The sequence below is a fragment of the Parus major genome, chromosome 10 (assembly GCF_001522545.3).
Source record: "Parus major isolate Abel chromosome 10, Parus_major1.1, whole genome shotgun sequence".
NCBI classification, from domain to species: domain Eukaryota; kingdom Metazoa; phylum Chordata; class Aves; order Passeriformes; family Paridae; genus Parus; species Parus major.
In genome coordinates, this window is record NC_031779.1 from 14,766,688 (window position 1) to 14,790,342 (window position 23,655).

The 23,655-nt window shown below is 40.6% G+C and overlaps 1 protein-coding gene across 1 annotated transcript in view; it reads left to right on the forward strand.

Annotated features, from left to right (window-relative positions):
- Positions 1 to 22,399, forward strand: part of MCTP2 (multiple C2 and transmembrane domain containing 2) — a 117,768-nt gene extending 95,369 nt beyond the window's left edge. The window contains exons 19-23 of the mRNA XM_015639417.3: positions 2,494 to 2,535; positions 12,590 to 12,699; positions 15,014 to 15,123; positions 17,448 to 17,545; positions 19,732 to 22,399. Coding sequence (XP_015494903.1) covers positions 2,494 to 2,535; positions 12,590 to 12,699; positions 15,014 to 15,123; positions 17,448 to 17,545; positions 19,732 to 19,800 — 429 coding nt within the window. The 3' untranslated portion in view covers positions 19,801 to 22,399. The remainder of the gene's footprint in view (positions 1 to 2,493; positions 2,536 to 12,589; positions 12,700 to 15,013; positions 15,124 to 17,447; positions 17,546 to 19,731) is intronic.
- The last annotated feature ends 1,256 nt before the right edge of the window (positions 22,400 to 23,655 follow it).

The following is a 23,655-nucleotide window of genomic DNA, read 5'->3' on the forward strand; positions in this document are numbered from 1 at the left end:
AGAATCCAAAAGAGAATGTCGTTCTTTTAAAGCTTGTCCTGTGATCTGAGGTCTTAAGAAGCTTTTATTCCTCCTTCCCACTCCCAGCTCTTGAAAGACAAATTGTTTTTTTTCCCCCCAGAAATTTAGCCTTTGGTTTTTTTTTTACTTGGGAGAAAGAAAGTTTTAAATAGAGAAATAATCAAGAGTACAGAAGTTTTGAATACAGAAATAACCAAGTGTGAAAAAGTGCTACTGTTGGGATATGAAATGCTGTTTGATGTTGAGCACTGTCTTTACTTCCATAACAATGGTAATTAGAGCTAGAAAGGAGAGTAAATTCATGAATGTCCATAATATTCTGTTTTAAAAAGTGAAATAAATACAGTAATGAAATGGAAGTCAAAGGATAGCTTCCTTCTGACTTTTGATGATTCCTTCTAACAAAAAGACAATTTTCATTGGTAGACATGAAGAATATCTTCACCTGAATGAGTCAAGTAGATTTTACATAAAGGCTTAATATCCTAGAATTTAAAAAGTCAATGGCTGGTTTATTAGTTTTAGTGTGAAAATTTGCTTCCAGCTTAGTTTTCATCCCCTCTCAAGTGGAAATATTCTTAGAAAACAGGAGAAGTTGCATTATCCAGACCAGGGGAGGCTTAATTTGAAAACATGGTAAAAGAAATGCCTTTCCCCAGTTTCAGCCAAGTCCAGAATAATGCAGAAAGACACTGTGTGTCTTCAGTGATGACTTGATTTCATCCAGAAAAGTAGAACTTCCCATGTGGGAGAATCCCAGGCAAACAGATGTTTTTGTTTTTAATACAAAAGGCAGTAAATAATAACAATAATAACTTATCCAGAAAAAAATACACAGAGAATGTCTTCCATCCCCTTCTCTCATCCTGTGGTGAGTTTGTTGCATGTTCAGGTGAGGAGAGTCTCACATAAGACAGAAAATCTGAGCAGAGCATCATTTAGGTGGACACTGCAAAAAGGCTATTTCTAAAAATACAGCTAATTGTGGTAATATGAAAGAAAGGTCCATCAGGAATTTGGCTCTTTTCCTGTCACACATTCTGTAAGCAGTGCCATGCCATGAAATTCAGGGGTGCATTTTGCATAAGCAAAATCACACGTCTGCCAAAGTGCTTTGCAGGATTGGGATCATATGGAACAAGTAGTCAAAGTGCCTTTAATATTACCTGATTCCTTTTTTATGTGTGTCTATGATTCCAACCATCTGTAGGTCAAAAATAGACAATCAGGTGCTAGTCCCAGTCACATCTGTCCTGCAGATGAGAAAAGGTTTTCTACAAAATACCAATGCTTTTTACACAGTCATTTATTTATTTTTTGCTTCTTCAGGCCTTGGCTGGATATTCACTGCCTTTGGTTTTTGTGTGCCAGCACACACATTTTGTGTATACAGAGGAATGCAAGCAAGAGTCTTTGCAAAAGTGAACCTCAAATTCTGATTTCTGTGCTATAAAATGTGAATAACAGAATTAACCTTGTACTCCTGATCCACTTGCCAGGAGGCTAAATTCATGAATATTAGTAAAATGTTTTATGTTTTACAGATGGGGAGCTTCTATAGAAATTTAAACCATGATCAGTGTTAATTCAGCTGTTCAGGGTATTCCAGAGGGCCAAAGAATAAATCTGGGTATCTGAACTCCCAGTACAACTGCTTTTCAGGGGAAAATTAAAAAACCCCAAAGAGAAACACCCAACCCCCTAAGAAACCCTAAATCCAAAACATCTTTTTATTGTGATTCTTCACATTCTTTGCATGTTTGCTGTATTTAAACTTGTAGTACACATATTCAAATGTAGATACTAAATAACCAAGAAAAAACCTGAAGGTCCCTGTTAAAGGCTCAGTTTATTAAATACCTGAATTGAAAGCCAAGTGCTCCTAATTCCAAGCCTTTGCCAAGTCTTTTGTTTTCTGTCCTACCTGTCAGCACAGAAGCTAAAAGGAGGAAATAATGCTGCATAGAAATCTGCCTGTGATTCTTTGTGAGATTGATTATGTTCATACTAATGTCTAAAGTCTGATGTTTCAGTAATGGCCCTAAAGGGAGGGAGCAGTCATTGTGGCAGTGGGGATGGAACAAGTTGAGTATGGAGTCCTCAGCCTTGACGTACCAGTTGGTTCATTTGCAAGACTGAGAACAAAGCTGTTTACAGATAGTAAAAGTTGGCAATGTGTTTGAAAGCCTGTTGCCTTCAGATTACTGGACACAGCCACTAATGCTTTATTTAGACTTAAAATTTTTATAGGGCATTGCATGCTTTGTTCAGAATACCACAAAAAAGAAAGGTCCTTGAATATAAAGCACCGTTTTGGAAAGGAGAAAGTGGTGGGGTTTTTTAATGACTTTCAATAGAAGTGGGAGAAAATTGTATAGTGAAACATTGTGGGAGTATCATAAGCTTTTTGAACATTGCCTGTCACTAAAAAATAAGTGTTGTGTTTTGTAATGTGGACATCTGCTTCTGCAGGAGCTCATGGGCTTGGATGAAGACGAGGATGAAGATGACAAGGTAAGTGTATCTCTTGATTGTGTTGGCTAGAATCAGAGGGAAGGTGGGAGAACACAAACAAACAATCTCTCCATAAATTTTCAGTTATTATCTGTACTGACTGGGAAAACAGTTGTCAGCAGTTTGCTGCTTGGCAAGTTTGAAGGTAGGAAGGGGTTGGTTTGTGAAACACTGCAAAGTGGTGGTACCTGGGCGAGACCTGAACCAGAACCAAGTGACTCTGAGCAGCCCCAGGCTGTGCCTGACCCTGTAGTGGGGACATGTTCATGTGTGTGCCCCTGCAGGGAGGGGTGTGTGTGGGTCAGGGAGCTGCAAAGATGCACACAAGGATGTACAATCCCCCCTCACTGCTGGCTGGAGCGCTGGATGACGTTCCCTACTAATGGCTTTCCCCAAACCATTTGGCGTATCCATTTCAGTAGGCCAGAATTGGTGTGATTTGTGGAGGGCTGGTTAGAGTTTTCTCAACATTTCTCTCAGAGCCTGGGAAAAAAACCAGTTTTAGTTCAGCAGCTGAAATGTGGAAAGAATTGGAATTGGCAAGGCCTGTTTTTTATTTTATTGGAACATACTTACTCATTCTTCTCACTGTGAAAAATTCATTGGATTTTTTTCCAAGTTTATCAAACCACAGTGACAAATGATAAAAGGATTAGAGGGCATGACATATGAAGAAAGATTAAGAGAACTTAATGTATACAGCTTGAAAAAACATAAGTAAGTGAAGGAGGATCTGATAATCTATAAATACTTTAAAGCTAAAAGGTGAGGAATTATTTAACGAGCAACAGCATGCAAAGGAACATTAGCTGTTAGGAAGAAAATGTTCATGAGGGGATGTGAAACTTTCAAATTGCATACTAAGTTAATAAGACTCTTCTTGAATATTCTATGTTTTAAAAATGCTACAGTGAAATTGTTGATCATTAAGAAGTAAATCAATAATGCAGCTAGCAAGTTCACCTTAACTCTTCTCAGTGACAGACCCTAGGATTGAAGCTCAGCAGACTAATTGATGGGAATAGTTATTTCAATTTAACTTGCTCTTCTGCTGTGGTTATATTTTAATGAGCAACCAGAAATCCGTCAAAGTTATAAAGTGAAGTTTAGGCAATCCAGCTGAATTACAGGTTTCTTGCAACACACAATAGTTGTTTAAATGTTCTCATTTATAATTTACTCTTCGCATTGTGAAATGTGTCAACTGAATGGACCAATATCTGAAGCTCATCAGAAGTTGCCAAATGAAAGTTGCATCTTTTTCAAAAGAATGCTGCATATCTGTAAAAGTAAATAATTTCTATTTAGTGGGTACCTGATTCTGAACACCTGTAAGTATTATTTGTGTGATGCCTAAAGGTGTAACTTATTCACTGGAACAATCCCATTTACTTTTTTTCTATTTTAATAATCCTGTTTTTCCCTTACAAGTGCTGAGGTGGGAAAAGAGAAGTAAGAATGTATTAAATAGGTATCAAATCCTCTGTTTCCTGCGGCGTGCAATGGATTCATTGCTGCAATGCTAAAATATTCTAGGTTACATTTACCCTGCATTTAACTCCAGTGACTTTGGCTCTCTCTACAAATACAACTGGGTCACTTCAATATGGATTTAATGACTTTGGGTTTTTGCCTCCCCCCAAACAGCTTCACTGTCATTCCCTTTCTTGGTTTGCTCTTCTGAGTGTGTAGGTTTGGTTAAACTCCTGAGAGTCAGTGTGGAGCTGCTGCTGGTTTGGCCCTACCATTTTGTAATGGGAGCTGCCTCTCTCCATTTCTCCAGGACTCTCTGACACAGAGGGCTGGTAGCCCTGGCTAAAGCCTCTCACAGCAGACACCCCCAGCAAGCTTTCTCATGAGCACTTTACATCCCAACATTACAGTAATAATTCATAATTCATTCTAATTGTTAGGGGTCTATGGAATTCTCACACAGAGTTGCCAGAAGAGACAATTGCCAGCCCCTCCATTTGTGCCATGTCCAGTGCTGTGCAGAATTGCCTTAATGTCTTTACTGTGCCTTGTGTGTAGCCCTGTGCAGTGATGGGCCACGCTTGCACTCCCGTGACTTGCATCTTTAAGTACATTAAGTTATTCTAAGTCTCTTTTCCAAGTCTGAGGGTGGCCAGTGCTCTCTGGGGAGTGTAAGAAAAATGTAATTTTATGACACTATCTCATGGCAATGTCAACATTTAAACAGACAACTCTACTTTAAAAAGAAGTCTGTGTATTTTTTTTTCCTCCCTAATACAAGAGCTCCCAAAGTTGAAATCTGCTAGTTGGGTTGTGGTGTACGAGGTCACTGTTTCTGTTTCCTGTCATCCTGCTGTATCAAAATACTCACACACAGAGCCCTTCTGGGTTCTGCTGCCTGTTAGACATAACAGACCGTGCTTCTGGGAATTGTAACACACCCTCGAAGAGATGAACTGTTTACAAATTATAAATACACAGACACTTAGTTCAAAAACCCAAGAGCAGATTAACTCCCTCCACCTAGACTATCTGTCTTAAATGACAGGGCTTAATTGCCAGCTCCCCCTTCCTTTCCCCCTCTGCCCTCCTCACATACCAGCATGGAGGGCTGTAAAAGATAGCAGTGCTCTGTCCCTTTGGCATGAGCTCTTCAGTGGATAAATGCCTTCTCGGATTTGTGCCATCTTGGACACAGAGTTCAGCCTGTGTCCTGTCAGCTCTGGGGTCTGTCAGGCTGAGGAAGGATTGTTTTAAAATTGCATCACTGGAGCATCTTTGGTCTGCCAGTAAGAAGGTATAGACAAGCTGCATGCAACTCAGTTAAAGTTGTCTGGTTGTTGACCAGTTCTATTTCTTATTTTTTTTCTGTTTCTGATAATAACTGTAGAGTTTCAAGAGCAGACATGTGAATGATTGTGTCATAGCACTTGACTGGAAAGAGCCTTGGAGTCTTTTCCATTGTCTGAATAAAAGTTTACATCTCCACAACAGACAAAACCTAATTTACTACTATTTTCAGGTCTGGTAATTGATTCAAAAGAAAATCAGAGACAAAACTGAATCAACAGCAATTCCTGTACAGGGTTTTTGTTGTTTCTTTGGGGTTCTTTTTTGGAGAGTTTCTGTCCTGTGCTGAGCCAGTGTAGTCCTGCTTGGCTAGTGCAATGTAACAGGGAAGAATTAAATGATACAGTGGCTTTAAGCCAAGTTATTTGGCAGCTTCCAAGAAATGTTTAGTATCTCATGTATTGGTAAAAAAACAGAAGTGGGAAAAAATCACCTAAGAATAAAAATTAAATGCCTTTAATGTAGGAAAATCTCTGTCAAATATAGGTACCAAAGATATACAAAGTTTTATGAACACAATTCAAAAAGACTTCAGCTGAACAAATTAAAGTCAAATTCATCCAGTAGCAAACAGCTGACATTTTCCATTTGAGTTAGATTCAGCATGTGGAAACCTTCCGTATGGATCTTATTTGTACGGGTGGATTACGATGAAAATTGCATTAATTTTCTCCGCAGTAAAGGTCAGTAATTGAAACATGAACCAAGAGTCTATTGTGTAAGATGCTATATCCCCATACTTAGGAAAGGTCATTCAAGACAATATCATCTCATTGTTTTCTTCCTTGGAAGTATAAATAATTTCATTAGTTTTTTCTTCTTCTCTTCAATACAACCATTGCAATATAATATTTCAACATCCCCCATTAAGATTGCTGAAGAGAAATGATGGTAAGGACTTGAAAATGCCCCCTGACACATAGACTATGTTCAGACTGGCAAGGAGCATCCATGTCCTCCACAAAATTATGGGCAAAAAGTGCAGGGCTTGCTTTGGTTTTGCTTTGATTCTTTCCTAGGAGCCTTCTTTGTGCAAGAAACTGGAAGTTAAATGGTCTCTTGTTAAATCTTGCACAGCAGCATTGTCTAGGGCTGGTCTTATCCATAAGCATCCCATAAATTGGCACAGTCCTTGTATCAGTGCCATGAGCCACCCATTTGTAGGTTTAGAGGTGATGGGGGAGAGGAGCTGAAAGGAAATTCTTGCAGGGGATTTTTAGATATCCTCACAAGGAAACCTTAGCAGCCCAATGGCACTCCAGAATTCTCCCTCTTAGAGAGAATTACCTACCTAGATGCAGGTAAAAGTCAACACTGCAACTTCTCTAAATCTCTGGGAAAATATTAAGTAGCACTAGGCAGGTCACGGGACCAAGCACATGAGCCTCAGGGAGTTCTTGTCCCTTAAAAATTCAAACTATTTAAAATGTTGTTAAATTTTATTTTGAATTGGCAAGATAGATGAATAGATCTCTTTCTCCTGTACCCCAAATTGCTGAAGTTCATTACCTGGATCATAGATGATCCTGTAGTTTAAGTCTAAAACCCATGTGATTGTTCTTAAGTCTCATGTGTTTCCAGGAGAAAACACTTATTTTGACAAAATTTATTTTCTTTTCCTTTCTCTTTTTTAAATCAAAGATGACTGATGACTTTGTATCTCTATTCAGGATTGATTCTTGTTGCTTCTTAAGCATGTCTTCCTCACCTGAATTGTGTTTTATTCCATTGTGACTGCTGATATTGCTTGAAATCTTGTGGCAATACCAGTAGACTTTAGATTACTTTACACATCTATGAAAACGTGAGCAAGTACGGAAAATGCTTCTTAAGCCTCCTGCATTTCATGCCTGTGCATAGAGAAGGAAACTGAATTATGATTTAGGGTTTTCCACATAAGATTTTTCTTATGGGCTTGGCTTATGAGACTTCTACTGGACCCCTGTGCATGGATGAAATTCATCTAATCTTATAGGCAGAGAAGGTGCAGGCATGGCTGAACAGGGCATGAAGTGGTCATTTCTGCCCTTCAGGGAGTGTTCCCCAGCCTGAGCTGTAGCATCATGTGCTGCTGCTTTCCAAATGTCTCCTTTTAAGACCGATGCTGCTCTCCTTCATACCAGTCTGAAGTGATTCTATTGGCTCTGGTGGAATTATTCCAGATTTCACACCTTTTTAACTGAGAGCATAAATTGACCTGTATGTGTTGCATTTCCTCTATTTGGTAATTATTTCAAGTACACTCAGATTCGCTAAATTTCCACAGGCAGGCACATTTGCAGCATGGTGTTAATAAACAAAAAGATCCTGTGATGCACAGTTTCAGGACTGCACGAGGCAGTTGCTCGGAGTTTGGCAGCCGTCCCCTCGGCGTGCCCATCCTCCTGGAAGTGTCGAGGAGCTCTCCTTGCAGCCTTTGCAGCACAGGGCAGGGCAGTGACTCAGCAAGGCGGATTGCTGGGCTCCTCTCAGCAGCTTTGGCTCCCAAGGAAGGCAGGAGCCAGTTCAAGGTTGCTGTGGTGACTGTTTGCAAAGCTCTGCCTGGAATTCATTTTAGCTACCAAGAGACTGTCTGTCACTCCATGGCTGCCACCTCCCACAAGAGCTTCATTCTGCTGCTAGACTGGAGATGTTAGTGAAGTGTTCCCTGCAGACAATAGAGGCCAGTGGTCTGCTGTTTATACCAAAGAAAATCCTTTTGGTTTCAGAACTTCTTCATGGATGAGTATTTTGTTGTTTGGATGTTGTTTGGCATAGGTTTTGCTGGACACCAGTAAGGTTGGAGTTTTGTAGTCCAACAAGTTGAAAATTAAATCCAACTTTGGCTAACTCTGCTTTTCTCTCAATAACTACAGCATGTTTTGTTGGATTTTTTTTAAAAAGCAGAATAATGGTGGAGCAAAAAGGAATGCATGCCTGAGCTATTTTCCTTTCTTTTCCCTTTCCATCAATCTTATTTTGTTGCTAATACACTGAAGAATTAATAACTGGTACATTAGAAAAATCCTGGTAAAACATTGGCCTAATGTGCTTGTAGCAGCAGTAGCATAATGAGACAGCTACTGTAAGAAAGCTAATCCTGAAAGTTAGGCCAGCCCAGGGTTAGACAGACTAATTCTTCCAGTCCCTGAAGATATTCAGGATTTTCATTCCTGACTGAGCTGCCTGTATCCTGTTTTCTTCCTCCTTTTGCATTAATCAATATTTGTGTTTTCTCCTCCCCTTTTCCTCATCTTTGCCCCCAAGTGTTCCTCAGCTTTATATATTAAGTTTCCCTTGGCAGGCCAGAAATCTGCTGATGAATACCACTTGTTTGAAATTGCATGCAAGATTTTTCTCTGCAAGTGTTTTCCATGAAATCCAAGTGAGCAAGTATTATGTAGAAGTTACCCATGGCTTCAAGCCTAACTTCTCGTTGTGTGCATATGATATTTGCAGTATACATCAGAAACACACTCAGAGAACAACAGCAAAAATTGTCTTTGCATTTGGAGCGTTGCTTGCTGGTTTGGATGTATCCAGAGGAAAAATATTTGAAGGATAGATTTTAAAAAATAGGAAACAGCTTTCTGTAAAGATGAAAGCTATTAATCATTGCAACAAATGATCAAAAGAAGTTAGGGGATCTCCACCATCCAAGCTTTGAATTCAGTAATGGATGCTTGGCTAGAGAAGAAGCACTAATGGGTGGCATTTGGCCTTTGTTCCAGAGCAGATGATTGAAGAATTTTGCCTTCAGTGTCTTCCCCCATAACTCATAGGATTTTCCCTTGCAAGACCAGCTCTGGCTGTTGTAGCTCACCCGTTGTGAATTGCTGTGTGAGTGCTGGGGACATCCTGTCCTGGCCTGCCCCATATTCCCACTCTTTTAAAGTCTTCAGCATTGGGAGCCCCTCCATGGTTGTGTGAAGGTTTCTTTTTGAGAGCCCAAGTGTCTCAGAGCAGCATAAGTTCCTTCCAAGGGAGGGAGATCCCAGAGCTGTGGTAACTCTTTAAGTGTGTTTATATGTCCTGTTTAACTGTTACATATTTCAGAAACAGAAAAATCTAGGAGCATCTTCCAGTGCAGCAGAGATTCAGTATCATCATTTCTGAGTTGATGTATGTTAGCTGGAGACAAATGACTTAATTTCTGAAATTGCTGGGTCTTGGTGACAAGCTTAATCTTTTGTAAACCTCTTTCGTGGTTTTGTTCAGGCAATTAATGTAGAAATGAAGGTTTCCTAAATCAGGATATGCAAGGAAGATTTGAAGTAACACACTGATTATATAATTAATTCTCAGTTGTAAATTCATTTTGATGGAGTTAATTCTTTCCCAGAGGCTGAAGACTAGTTTTGGTCCACCCACAGTGCTGTAATCAGCTGAGAAATAAATGAGAAAAAGGCCTTGAATTAATGGAAGTTATCATGACTGGTTTTAGGGAAATAATGCCAGAAACAGGCAGGACATTTCATTTTCAATTCATATTTGCTCAGAAGCAAAATCTTCTGAGTTGTGATCTTAAACTATGGGTATCCAAATCCAGTGTTCAAGCAGTATAATACATTGAGTCCAGAAGAAATCAGAAAGGAATGATGCCTGAGGAGGATGGAGAAGGATTGTGTGGGTGGTGGGGCCTTGCATAGATAAGGAAGTGTGTTTAGTGGAAGATGCTTTTTGGGTTCTTTTTTTACATTTTCCACGAACATGGTAGTGTTCAAATCTAGCTTTCTCCGTGATAGTTTCCCATTTTCTAATAAATAGGGTCCAGTGACTGTCACCCTGATGGACTCTTACTGCTTCTGACAGGGTTTTGTGAGGTGCTGGCTTCACAAAGCATAAACAACGCTCCAAAACTTAAACAATTTGGAAAATCCCAATTGTTGTACTTCATTTGTCTGCTTCTCTGTTGCTTAACCAGTGGCCCAATAATCCTGTCCATGTGTTTAGACTGCAGGTTTCCAGAACAAAACAGCAATAACAAAGAAATGACGTTGACAAATTCCCAGGATTTTCAAACTATTATGCACATAGTGCATACTGCAGGGACAGTTGCAGCCTGTTTTTCTCTCAAAAAACTGATTTTATTTACAAGGCTTTCTAATTCCAGTTTGTCTTTGCCCTTACATTGGTTGGCCATGTTTTACACCAGAAACTGAAGGCACTGTTGTCTGGGGGTGATTTTAGCATGTGGCCAGGTGAGCATGGGCGTGCAGTTGTCATAAATTAGGGACTGGCAGTTTCTGGTTTATTTTCTGGCTCTGCCTTGTGGCTGCAGCAGGAGTTGTGTTGTGTTGTGTTGGTTAAACTGTGTTATCAGCACATCCCTGAGCTCCATCGAGGACGTGTAAATGAAGTCAGCATGATGCAGACAGAGCTGGCAGATGATCTGCCTTGCAGCTCTGGGCAGCAAGAGTAGGCTTGCCCTGCAATATCACTTTATTTAAGTGATTTTTCTTTACCCCTCTGCCTGAATTTGGACAGAATGAAATTCCCACTGTCTGGTTTTCCATGAGCTGCTCCCCAACTTCTGCTTCCAAATTTGGTGGAAAAAAAAACAGACATGGTTAAAGGACTGTTGTTCCATTCCAGTGAGGAAATAGTTAAATATAATTTCAATGTGTCATTTACATTTGAGCCTAACGAGATTATAACTGGAGCTGTGTGAAAATGACTTTTTGGTGCTATTTTCACATAAACTGACTATTTATTTATTTATTTTGTTCTGGGGTTATTTCACACCCCAAGGGTTTCATTTTTGTTGGTTGTTTTATTAATGTAAAAATACTCATTTTCACACCCAAATGTGTGATTATTTAAAATGCTGCTTCTATTCATTGTGCACTGACTTGCAACCTAAAGGCAAATATTCAAATGTCTGGAGCTTGATAACTCCATGGTGGTTTTGGCTGGCTTTTTTAAACTCAGAAATTACTGGGGAGAGAAATGGGCAGTGAGTAATTCAAAGTGGTATAATGCCAGCATTCCCATGCATCCAGGGATGGCTCACAGATTATTCCTGCACCCTCTGTAGAGTGGTGCCCTGTCTCAGCCCCATACAGGCACTCTCCCAGCATGGCAGTGCCAAAATGCTGGAGCAAGAGCCCTCACTTCTGCATCCCTGTGTGATTTTAGATAGCCTCTGACCCTTTCCTGCATGGAGGAATAATGTGGATGACAACACAGAGGCAGGATTGCAGCAGTGTTGATGCAAAAATCTCTGTCCCTTGCTCACTCCCACCCATCCTTTCCTCTACCTTGACTGGTGTGGGCCACAGAGAGTAGGGATACAAAATGCCATCATCTCCCCTCTCTGGGAACAGATTGGTTAAAACACAGCTTAAAATGTTTTGTTGGGCTTTTTATTGTTGTTTTGTTTTTTTTTTTTTCTGAATTGGACTGATTTTTAAGTGTCTAAATGTGATGTAAAATCAGTGTCCAGGGCTCTGCATTTTGTAATAAGTGAATGTTTTGCTGATTTCTTGCTAGAATATCTGCAACCATGCCAATTTGCATGCCTGTATGTGTGTTAGATTGCTGGCAAAGAAATGCTGAATGCTGATAATTGTATACTGGTTTTCAAGCCTGATTTAAGTAATTTTGATTTTTAATTCATTCTGTGCTTCCTTTTTATTTCTGCACATGTGTAGTAATGTCCTGTAATGTTGTTGCCTAAAATAAGCAGTAAGAAATGAAGTTGAGATGGCCGCTGTAAAGGGAAAATGACATTTTTTCCTTTGATCCTTTTTTTTTTTTTCCCCAGTAAAAGAATGAGTCTCTGTATACAGAATGCTCAAAAAATATTGCATTCACCATCTTGCTGCTAATTTATATACACAAACCAGCGTGGTTGTGGGGAGCCTACAGAGCTCAAAAAAGTGATATTTAGAAGTTCTGGACAAGAATATTTTTGTTCTTGAGGAGCACTGAGCAGCCAGCACTCCACACCAGGGGTGCTCAGCACCTCTTGTGTTTTAGCATCCAGTTGTGGGAAATCCTGGTTGAGATCCTGCAGTCAAGTTGTGTTAGAAGATGAAGAAAACTCTGCCCATGTGTTGAGGAAAAGGAAGAGAATACAAGGATCTAACAAATAATGTTAGTTCTGTGTGATGTTTGTTCTGTCCTTCCTTCAGGGAAATACTTGAGGTCTTGGATGGATCAGCAGTGCTGGAAATCTTAGTTTCACCAAAGTCTGTGAACACCCTAGCAAATTATTAAAAGTTTTGGTTTTCTGGTTTCTTTTGATTAGGAGTCTGAGAAAAAGGGGCTAATTGAGAGAATCCACATGGTCCAAGAGATCATCATAGCTGTTCAGAGCATCCTGGAAGAAATAGCATCGTTTGGAGAGAGAATTAAGAAGTAAGTAATAAATTTTTCTTGCTTGACCATGATTTGAGCTGAGGCAGAACCAGGACAATCAATGTGGAGTAATTGTCTTGCTCCAAAAATGGCTGCAAGGTACATCAGGATAAACTGTCCAGTCCCACAACTGCTTCTTCTCTTTCAGTCTTTTTATTCCAAAAAACCTTTGCAGAGCACAGAGAAGAGGAGAAGCAGTGTTCTTTACTGATGTAGCTTTCATGTTTGCCTGAATTCCTGGTCTTGCTTGTTTCTGATGGGGTGGGGAGTCATGGATGGCAGATCCTGCTTGAAGATGTGGGGCACAGAAGCCTCAGGCATTTCAGTTCCATCACAGAAAGTGGGTACTGATGGTCAGTGTTGCCTTTCCCACGCCCTCCCCATGCTGACCTGGCTGTGGGGGTTATCAGTCACTTGTGTCCCTGGCGAACACATTGATCTTCTTCTGTCTTTACCATTTTGAGCTGTCTGCTTCCTGCTGGTGCCACCAGGAAGCCCAAGGGGGGTTTTCAGGGAGGCACAGAGGGTATTCCTGACCTTACAAAGGAGGGAGGTGGAGAGCCTAAAAAAAACCCAAAAAAATCCCCCACACAAACCTTTTATAACTCAGTCTTTATTGGAGCTTAATTGATCCATATTGTTGTCTGTTTTGAACACAAAGTGATGTTTTGTGACCGAGCCTCACTTTAATGAGGAGCTGGGTTCAAGCTAAAAATACAGCAACCACATGTGCTGTGGTGCCACTCCGGACACCCCAGCTGGGGTGGAAGTGGCCCAAAGATGTATTCCAGTCCATGAACAGGGCACTGTTCTGCCCAGCTGCATGGCAGGAAGGCTCAAAGCACTTAAACACTATTAATTCTTGTATTCATTTTGGCAACAATGGTCTTAAAGAACACGTTGGGTATTAATGTGGATGCCCGATGTAATTTCAGAAGAATTCTGTTGTAGCTCGGCAGTGATGTGCCATTAAAAAATTACTATCAAAGTTTTTTTTGTAAGTGACAGACTGAATTGTGCTACAGTTTCCGTCTGTCACTCCAGTTACACAATCATAGGGAGTTTTCATAGTTTAACTCAATTGAGCTGTTTTGCCTTTTTTTTTTTTTTTTCTTTAACTTAAGCTACATTGATTGATAATGATGGGTCCTCTCCCACCTATTTTTACTTAATATTTAATACGTCTATTGAAGCTTAAATGTAATTCTTGAAGCGTCCTATTAATTTTATCTGTCAAGGGAAGTTTGTCTTATTTTATAGCCTGAGAAGTGGTCCAGATTCATTCTCTCTTCTTCCTACTCCCCATCATAGTGGTATGATGAAGTTAGCAGGCAGATTGTGTGAAACAGATGCCCAGATCCATAAATCCACCTGTGGGCTAGTGGGCATCCTTGTAGTGCAGGTATCTCAATATTTGGTGCAGGGCATAGGGTTATGTCTTACAAGGGCACAGGGGGACAAAAGAATATTTCAAAGATGTGTTAGCAGTGGCTTCTCACCTTCAGTCCATCATTGACTTGCAGATGAGAGGTCTGAGCGAAATAAAATCCTGTTTTTCACTACAATGTGGCCAAAGTCTGAAATGCTGTAGTAACTGAGCCTTTCAAGAATGCTCCTCTAGGGAAAAATCCAATGTGGATTGTTAGAATGCAGAAGGTTGGGCTGCTGCTGGTTTATTATAGCTTATCCAAGCCAGCCTCCCTCCTATAGTCAAACATTGCTGAAAATGTAAAGATATAGAAGAAAATATATATATATATATATATATATACATAGATTTATATAGAATATGATGGCTCTAATGTTGTACACAGAAATTACTCAAACTGCTCTTTCACAGTTTGGTATCATAATTAATCCAATGCAAGTTATTTGTTGGGGTTGACTCTGGCTACGTGCCACACCTGGGCTGGACACACATCTCGTGTTATCTCCACTGTGGCCCAGTGGAGCTGGCTCAGGCCTGTCTCCAGATCAGATAATCTGCTCATGAATAACGGAGAGCAGAGATGTGTAACAAGTGCGACACACAGAAGAAAACAAAACAACTCCCTTACACACCTAACAACTTCACTGAGCTCCCCAGGGCTCCTCTTCTCCTTCCTTATCACAATATCTGCCTCTCAGATATCTCCCTTAATCCATTGTAACATCCAGATGGAGGAATCTGCTTATCCACCTTCCAAAGGGTCTGCAATTTACAGCATATCCCACTGCACTGAGCACTGAAAGAGGTCATTAAATTATTATTGGGTAGCAGAGCACAGTGTCCAAGAACAGAAATGTTGAGAGGGGCTGTGTTTTTTCCTTACAGCACATTCAACTGGACCGTGCCTTTCCTCTCTGTCCTGGCCTGCTTGGTCCTGGCAGCAGCAACAGTTATTTTGTATTTTATACCACTGAGGTACATTGTTTTAATCTGGGGTAAGTACTCCACAGTGTCTCATTTGTATGAGATAAATACAATATACGTCTTCAGAGTAAAATCAAACAAGCTTTAAACGACCTGTTACACAGACAAACAAGTGCTGTTGCTTAGAGGTGAATAAAGATGTTATGAACTTCTTAAAATTACCATTTCTCCCCCCTGGGTTATCCGATAATTTGCTTTTCTTAGGGTTCTTTATAAGTTTCCAACAGCACCACAAGAAGAGCATTAGCCTAGATAAGCTACTTTCAGTGTTATTCTTCTTCTGCAGGAAAGTAATTAGCTTCCTGGTGCTGGAGCCCTCCAGCTGGGAAATGGTAGGAAGTGGACAAGATGTGTTTTCAGAGCTGGACCATGTAGATTTGGACCCTGGGAGCCTTTTGGATCTGAGTATCCTGGCAGTCAGGACAGGCTGTGCCCAGTGGGACACACTGAGCATCTCCTTTTGTCATGGGTCAGAAACTATTTGAAGATACATAATGAACTAAAAGAGGAACTTTTAGAAAGTGAAACTTTCCTGGTGGTGTTGTGAAGAAATGTGGGATCATCTTTCACAGGAGATGGCATTCCAGGGCATAGGACTAGGGGGAATGGCTTTAAATGGAAAGAGGGCAGGTATAGGTTAGAAATGAGGATGAAATTCTTCACTGAGAGGGTGAGGAGGCCCTGGCACAGGGTGCACAGAGAAGCTGTGGCTGCCCCATCCCTGGAAGTGTCCAAGGCCAAGTTGGACAGGGCTTGGAACAACCTGGCCTAGTGGAAGGTGTCCTGCCTGTGGCAGGGGGTTGGATTGAGATGGTTTTTAAGGCGCCTTCCAACCCATACAATTCTATGATTCCAGCTGCTGAAGACTTTCTGCATCTCCAGATGACCTCCTGCCTTATTTAGGGTACTACCTTTTGTCTCAGCCTTTAGGTAGAAAGGTGTGGAGAGCACAGTGCAGGTAAATCCTCCCTGACCTGCAGAAGCTCATTCCTGATGTGGCTCTGAGTTTTAGGGACCCCCATCACCCCTGGGGCTGAGCCATCTGCTGCTGCCTTGGATGTAGAAAAGGGAGGGAATGAGAAGGTGGCATTAAAAAAAAGCCATTCTTGGGCAACTGCAGCAAAGAACTAAAGGATTAAATCAAACAAAAAGAAAGGGCAAAAGGAAAGGGGAGAAATTGCTGGGAGTAAAAAGTTCAGTAACAAAATATTGTTGTTCTTGTATGGAAGACATGGTGAGTACATGAAAACTATACATCCATTCAACATCATCTAGAGTGACAGGGCCTTCAAATATGATACATGTTAAACAACTACCCTGTGGCAAGGCCTCAAAAGACCTTATGGTATTTTCTGTTTTTTAAAAATCAGGTACACAGAAAATTGTGTTGTCATTTTGCTACAAGTATATGGCTTAAAAGCTGAATCTCAGATGTGAAGCAGGTACATTTCAGGGAGAGGAGAAGGCTGGAGCATTTGAAATCACTTTCAGGGAAACCACGATGAGATTTTGGACAGGGGCATGATGGAATTGAATGCTGTACTATGATCCTGAGAGGCAACCAACATTTGAATTTTTTGCTATTCTTTAAAATGGGTTAGCCGATTTTCTTCACCTGGAAGACCTTAAGAGAGGCAAGAGAAGACTTTATGAACTTCACAATAATATTACACTCCCACGGATCTTCTGTCCAGACTAGGGACCACCTCTGCCAACTGAAGCTTAACTAAGTCCATGGAGATGCTATTGCTGCAGTTAATAAGCCTAATTATTCACACAAAAGTCAAACTAAAGTAAACCTTGTGATAAGGTTTTACAGTGTCCCACAGCATCATGATATGGGCAGTTTGGCAAATGTGGCTCTGCAAAAAGGGGATAAGCCATGAGGGATGGGGAAGGGAAGCTTTCATTCTCTGAAGATGGAAGGAAAAAAAAGCCTTTTTCCCAATTATTTTCAGAGCCTTCCAGTTGGTCACATGGGGTAGCAGATTTAACAGCACATTTGGTTTTCAATGTGTGTATTCTCCCTGTAGTATCCCCCAGAAAGAATTCATGCTGCAATAGCTTTTCTCCACATTGTTGGCAACACATGATCCTGAAAGCAGAGAAATACCTTTATCAATAATGTCCTCTACTTCCTCCAGGAAGCACTTGTGAGTGATTCCACGTGACAGGGAACATGTGTATGGCTTCAAGTCTGAGGCACTGTTTTCACACTAATTTTTACTTGTGAATTCCCTTTCCCTTTTTCACCTTGCCTGAACAAATTTAGAGGGAGGGAGGAGAAAAGGGCTGTATTATTTTGTTTGCCTTTATTTTTTTTTTTTTATCCTAGGCATAAATAAATTTACTAAGAAGCTTAGAAATCCCTATGCCATCGACAATAATGAGCTACTAGATTTCCTCTCCAGGGTACCATCTGATGTTCAAAAGGTAAGTAATGAATGGCCACAGCCAACAGAGGCAGGGAGTGACACAGAGAGCGGCTGGGTGCTCCCTTTGGGAATACAATGCCAAAGACTTTTGAATAACAGAGATAAGGAATCTGGGGAAAATCCACAAAGGGAGGGGGAGAGAGTGTTAGAAGAGAGGTGAGCCAAAATCCTTTGTCAGAAGGATAAAATGATTGCAGAAAAATTATCCTGAAAAGACCTACTTAAAAATGATCTGGAAAATCACTCAGCGTGGTTACTGAGCTGTGGTTTTCGTCACCTTTCTGCTCCGGTATTTGTACAGAGGGAGGAGAAAAATGGTCTCTTTGATAGAGATAACCATCCAAAAGGATTTGCTGAATTCTCCTTTTTCTCAAGATAGGGGGAGGAATGGGGGGAATTATTTCTGTGACATTGTGCTTGAGCTCCAGGCCTCCTTTGGACAATGCCCTGCTCATCTTTTCCTTTAAAGAAACCTCTCAAATGTGTATAAAATACTCTACAGTTGATCAGATCAATCTTCTACCATTAAGGAATTATAAGTTTTAATCTAGCCAGAATCCTCCCTCAGTTTCAGTCAAGTCTTGTCTCTTCTCCCATTTCTTTGAAACAACAACATTGTCTTCAGCAATCTCGCCTATCTTCCTGGAAATTATTTGAACAATAAATCCTTTAGAATGTCAAGATCTGTTTATTTCTCTTGGAGGAGGGAAAATAGTCTTGCTGGGTAATGAAGCCACACAATATAAAGGATTCTTTCTTTTGTTTTAACTAGCTGGAATCTGTGTCCCCAGGCCCTGATCCTGATGCCCAGGATCCCTCTGACATTGTACCTTTCTCTGTGAATTGTGGCACTTTCCCTGTGAGGTGCTGCTCACTGGGAATAAGGGAATCACAATCTCACCTGTAGTGACTTCATGCTGCTGGAGACAGAAACTGAATTGCTCACATGCAGTGTTGAGGCATCTGGTAGAAGCAGGGTTGGAAAAAGCTTCTGGTGACATTTATCTCAGGAGGCCACCAGACTGGTTGGCTGGAAAGAAATCCCACCATGGACTGGTGGGAGGAAAAAGGCTAAGCAGGAACAATCATAGAACCATTAAGCTTCAGTGTATTTTTATTTGTTGTCATTGCTCTTGTAGAGGCCACTGGATTTGCAGTGATGGTTTGCATATGCCCTTTAAGTGTTTATGTTTAAAGATAAGCTGCTTTTCTATTTATGCTTTATTTAACATTTACACTTACAACATTTCCTTGAGTGGTTTCTATCATATTTGGGATCCTTTGAGCTCTCCAAGGAGAATGATCACCGTTTTCTGTGGGAGGAATGATAGGAGTTCCTTGGATGGGACAAACCTTGGAGTTTTCCACTAGAGCTGAAAATGGTGATAGCCACATGCAGCCATCCATGGAAGCTCCAAAGCCTCTCCATGTTCTTTGTTTTGTGTGCTATCAGTGCATCAGCATTTCACTGGGCTGCTGCAGTGAGCTGGAAATTACTCCTGTCTGCACAGTACCCATTTACAACCACATGTGTTGGACAAAAGACAGAGAAGGAGTGAAAAAGATGGTGTGCTCAGCCCAATTTCCCCCGTGATTTCAGTGGGAATACTTTTGTCTCACACAACAGACAATTTGGAGATTACACCATCCTTGACAGTTTACCACACGTGTTTTAATCATTATATTGTGTATGAATTTGTTTGAAAGGTGGAGGTAGCTTTGTCCAGGTTCTATCTGGGACAATACTTTCCTTTTTTGAAATTATTAAGTGTTTCAGCATCCCAGGGTCTGTGTATGGTTGAGACAACTGTCATCTTATTGTCTATTGGGATCCACTTGAATTGAGACTCCTGAGAGAAGTTTATTAAACTAATAGGTTAATGCCAGAAAGATAAGAAAAACAACTCCCAAACCAAAACAAACCCAAAAGATTGCTGAAATCAGGTAGAACCCCATGTATCTCATTAGAAAAATCTGGTTTTAATATTTTTGTTTCAAGAAATGATGCATGACTTCTCAAATCCTTCCTGCAATTAATCCCCCATGTTCCTGTGTTTAGAAAATGATTCATTACTTTTGAACCTTCCTTAGTTTCCCTGGGTTTGTCCTGGGGGAGCCATTAACACACGCTGTAGTGGGCTAGAGTTACCTAAGTGCAGACGTCATGGCTGTTTGTTTTCACAGGTGCAGCACGCTGAATTGAAACCATCCAGCAGCTCCAGCCCCATCAGGAAGAAGCGGAGCGCGCTCTAGGATGCGGTGGGGTTTGGGAATGCATCCCTCCCCTCCTTCTTGCTTCAGAACAACACTAGAGTCACTGCCACAGACTTTCTCTTTCTTGGAAGATGTGGTTTCTGATAAACACCTATCTTGGGTTTGCTTTCTGGGTTGTCTTTTTGGCATCCCAAAAAAAAGAGCAAGGTGAAACATGAATTAGTTTGTGGGATGGGGAGGAGAATGGGAGAGGATGGTGCAACTGCACCTTTTATTTTTCTTTTTTTTCCCCCCCTTTGATTGCAGAGACAAGGCTGGATGTGGCAGCACTCCCTGTGTTATGTAGGAAGAGATAATTCTGCTTAGTGTACCAGATCAGCTGAGCTGATGTGAGGAGATGCTCTGAACCAGTTTTTAACATATCCAACAGATTTACATTAAGATATGAAAGCTATTCTTTTCTGAGTTAAATCACTGTGCCTAGAAAGGTTTAAGCTCTGAATTAACGAGTCTTTGATACCCATCTTCTGTTCAAGCAGTGTACATTTTAAAAAGTTTTTTATCATAATTAGCAGAAAGAGCTAGGAGCTCCAACAGTATCTCAATATTTCATCCAGCACTTGTGGGTTTTTCTTTTTCCTTTTTTTTTTTCCTTTTTTTTTTTTTAAAGCCCAGACTGTGGTTAACTCTTTGTATACTGGAATCATCAGAGATCCATTGCTGGCAATGGATGCATGAAAACCTTATGCCATGAAAGGATTAAGAGAAAAGGCTAACTCAGTGACCTGAAAAGACTCTGTTGGCTTGCCTTTTATAATTCCATCTCATCAGATATCTTCAGCATAGCTGTTGTTTTCCTGTCTAAATCCAGAGGGGTCAACACTACAGATCCAAGAGGAAAAAAAAAAACACTTCATAGCCTTAAAGAAACAAGTGCTTGTGCAGAAAGAGAGCATGTGCCCAAAGAAGTGATTGTGCAATAGTGTGCAGGCTTTGGTCCACCACTGATGTCTTCTTGCAGTCTTTCCTGGTGGTTCACAAGGAGAGGACCCAAAAGTGAAGTCAAGTGGAAACAACAAGGGAAAGACAGAAGAAAGGACCCCCCTTTTGTGTTCTGTGGAGAATGTCATTTCTTGCTTGCTTACCAATCTTTTAGTAGTTGTGCATTTGCTTTATGTATTTCAGAAAACCAGCATTAGTCAGGTTGTTTGGCTGGGGAAAGCAAAACACAGAATTGTGTGTAAAACCTGCTTAATTTTGGTGATACTGCAGCCCTCGGTCCTTTAGGTGCTGTGGGAGATTTTGGGAGTGACTTGTCACCACAAGCCTTTGGTAGTAGGAGGGCTGAAGTTGTTGCTCATGATTTCCAGGCAGGGATTACCACCAGCATTCCCTGGGGTAGTTGACAGTACAAAGAAATACAGAAATCCTGAGAGAAAGGATTCTTTCTGGGGAAAAAAAAAAAAAAAAGGCTCTGAAAGTCATCTAATAAAAGGTAAAATGGTTAAAACCTCGCTTATGGATTGGTGATCCAGATGGAGTTGTGTGTGGTTCTGTAGCAGTCTTGGGGGCCTGTTCCAAGAATCTGAAGAAGGAAAACTAACAGCAGACTATCTTCCACGGGGTTATTAGCCAGATTCAGTAGTTTTTCATAAGTTCTTTTTTCAAAGTCCCACTGTGCCTTTGAATAAAGACAGGCACATTTTCATATACTTGATTGGCTAAAGAATGTATTTTGCTCATGCAAAGCTGTGTGTAGCTGCAAATGGAAGGATTGAGGAAAGATTATCCTGGTTTAAAAAGCCACAAAAATGCCTCTTTGTTTGCACGTGTGCTTGTGTACCCATGCATATACAGAGTTGTGTATAAAGAGTACATATTTAATGTATTTATAGGCGAGTGTGTGGGGGAAAATGGGTGAGTATACAGATTTAAAAACCTTGAAAATGTTTATGAAAAATGCCAAAGATTCTAAAGCTTATCATCTCGCGTCTGTTCTTCTTCATTTTGTATCTTTCCCGGCATGTCTCTCTGGCTGAGCCAGATCTCTGCATGATTTGATTTACTTCAACTTAATGAAGCTGGTTGGAAAGAGCCTTGTAGAAATTACAAAATCTCCAGTAAATCTCCTTCTTGTACATACAATAGATGTCCACGGAACCCTTTTGTTAAACCAGTTTCTCAATCTTCTCTGTAAACAATGCCTCATTGTCTCGCTTCAAACTATCATCTGGTTTATCATACTGTAATCTTGTCATTTTGTAAGGACCAAAGTCAGGCATATTTAAGCAGGCGTGTGGGATCTGATCGTTGATTTGAGTGGAAACATTAAACTGCAGGAAAAACTGTTTATTTATTCAGAAATTTGGATTGATTCTTTACTAGTTTGGGGGGTTTTTCTTTAGGTTTTTCCACGTGGAACTGATTTCTATTCAGGAGATGTGGTGTTATCTTTTTCTTAATTTTTTTTTCTTTGGTGTAGATATCTTGGGTTTCAGAATAATTTGTGTTAATTGTTATGCTGGAGACATACCAAATGAAGGGGTTTGGATGGTCCAGTACCTATATATGTTGTGATGAGCTCTTTGTTTTGATAAATGCTGTTTGAAATGCAATAAACATTTGAGGTTAAACTGATGCTTTTAATTTGTCTGGATTAGGAAATATGTTTCACATTCTTTGCAAAATGCTGTGCTGTAACATTCAGTATCTGACTAGGTAAGCAAGGACATCCGTGGGCAGTGCAGTGTAACAATTCACACTGGAGTTTGCTTGGAGTAAGGAGTGTAAGTGCATCTCCTGCTGCAGCAGGAAATGAGGTAAAGCATCATCTCACCTGCCTACAGCTCTATATTGGGATTTACTAGGCTCTACTTAAAGGAAAGGAGGATTATATGTGCTTACTGCACAGTCCACTTATCAAACTCTAAATTCAGATTTGTCATGAAATTCTAAAAGCAAGACTATCTCTCTGTGTCCATTTCCCCATGCAGATTATCAGTTTTTACATTTTTAACGTATTCAATGTATAGCATAGAAATTAAAAACGTAGCTTTTTACTTCAAGGTACTTGTTTCAGGGCATTTGATGTCTTAAGTCTCTGGGACCAGAAGCCATGCAGAAGTTCCAGTCTAACTTAGGGTCTTTTGGATTGTAGAATCGTGGAGATGTGGGAATGTGAAGCATGTCCACTGACTGTACAGTGTGTAAATAACTGGGTTTGATGTGTATGTGCAAATGCAATATTTACTCACATTTGCCCAAACATAAGGTGGTGCTTGAAGGTTTGATTTTTTTGGAATATTCATGAATAGGACTGAGGACCTGGCTTCCCTATGGATCATTGTTAGTAAAAGTCAATCACTGAAACACAGCTTGTGGGAAGCAAGCAAATAACTGAGTAAAGCACAGCAGGAAATGCCACACACCTTTCCTTTTTCTCTGCTTGAAAATCTCTGATTTTAACCTTCAGCCACAGCTCTGCTTCCCCCTCAGTCACCTCCTGAGCCACCCACAAAGCAGAGGAGAGCCCAGGTTTTGTCCTGCTGCCCAGGGATCCCACTGGATCAGCACCCAGCACCCCTGTGCATGGGAAAGGGAAGCTGCTTGTCCCCTAGAAATTAAACTGGCTGCTGCTAATTCCCTGCCTGGGGTAAGAGTACAACAGCTCCCTGAACTGGGCTGTCCCACTAGAAAACAGAGGCTTGCCATTTAATTTCCTGTGCTCTATATGGGGCTACATTTTTTATATTTTTAATTTGGAGGGCCTGATTCTGCAGGTGTTACCACAAATGGAACTGGAATTATTTTCCCATCAGACCAGTAGGTTCACACCAGCAAGGAATTTGGTTTCTTTGATACCTTAATTAAAAAATTGACAAAATACATTCTAAA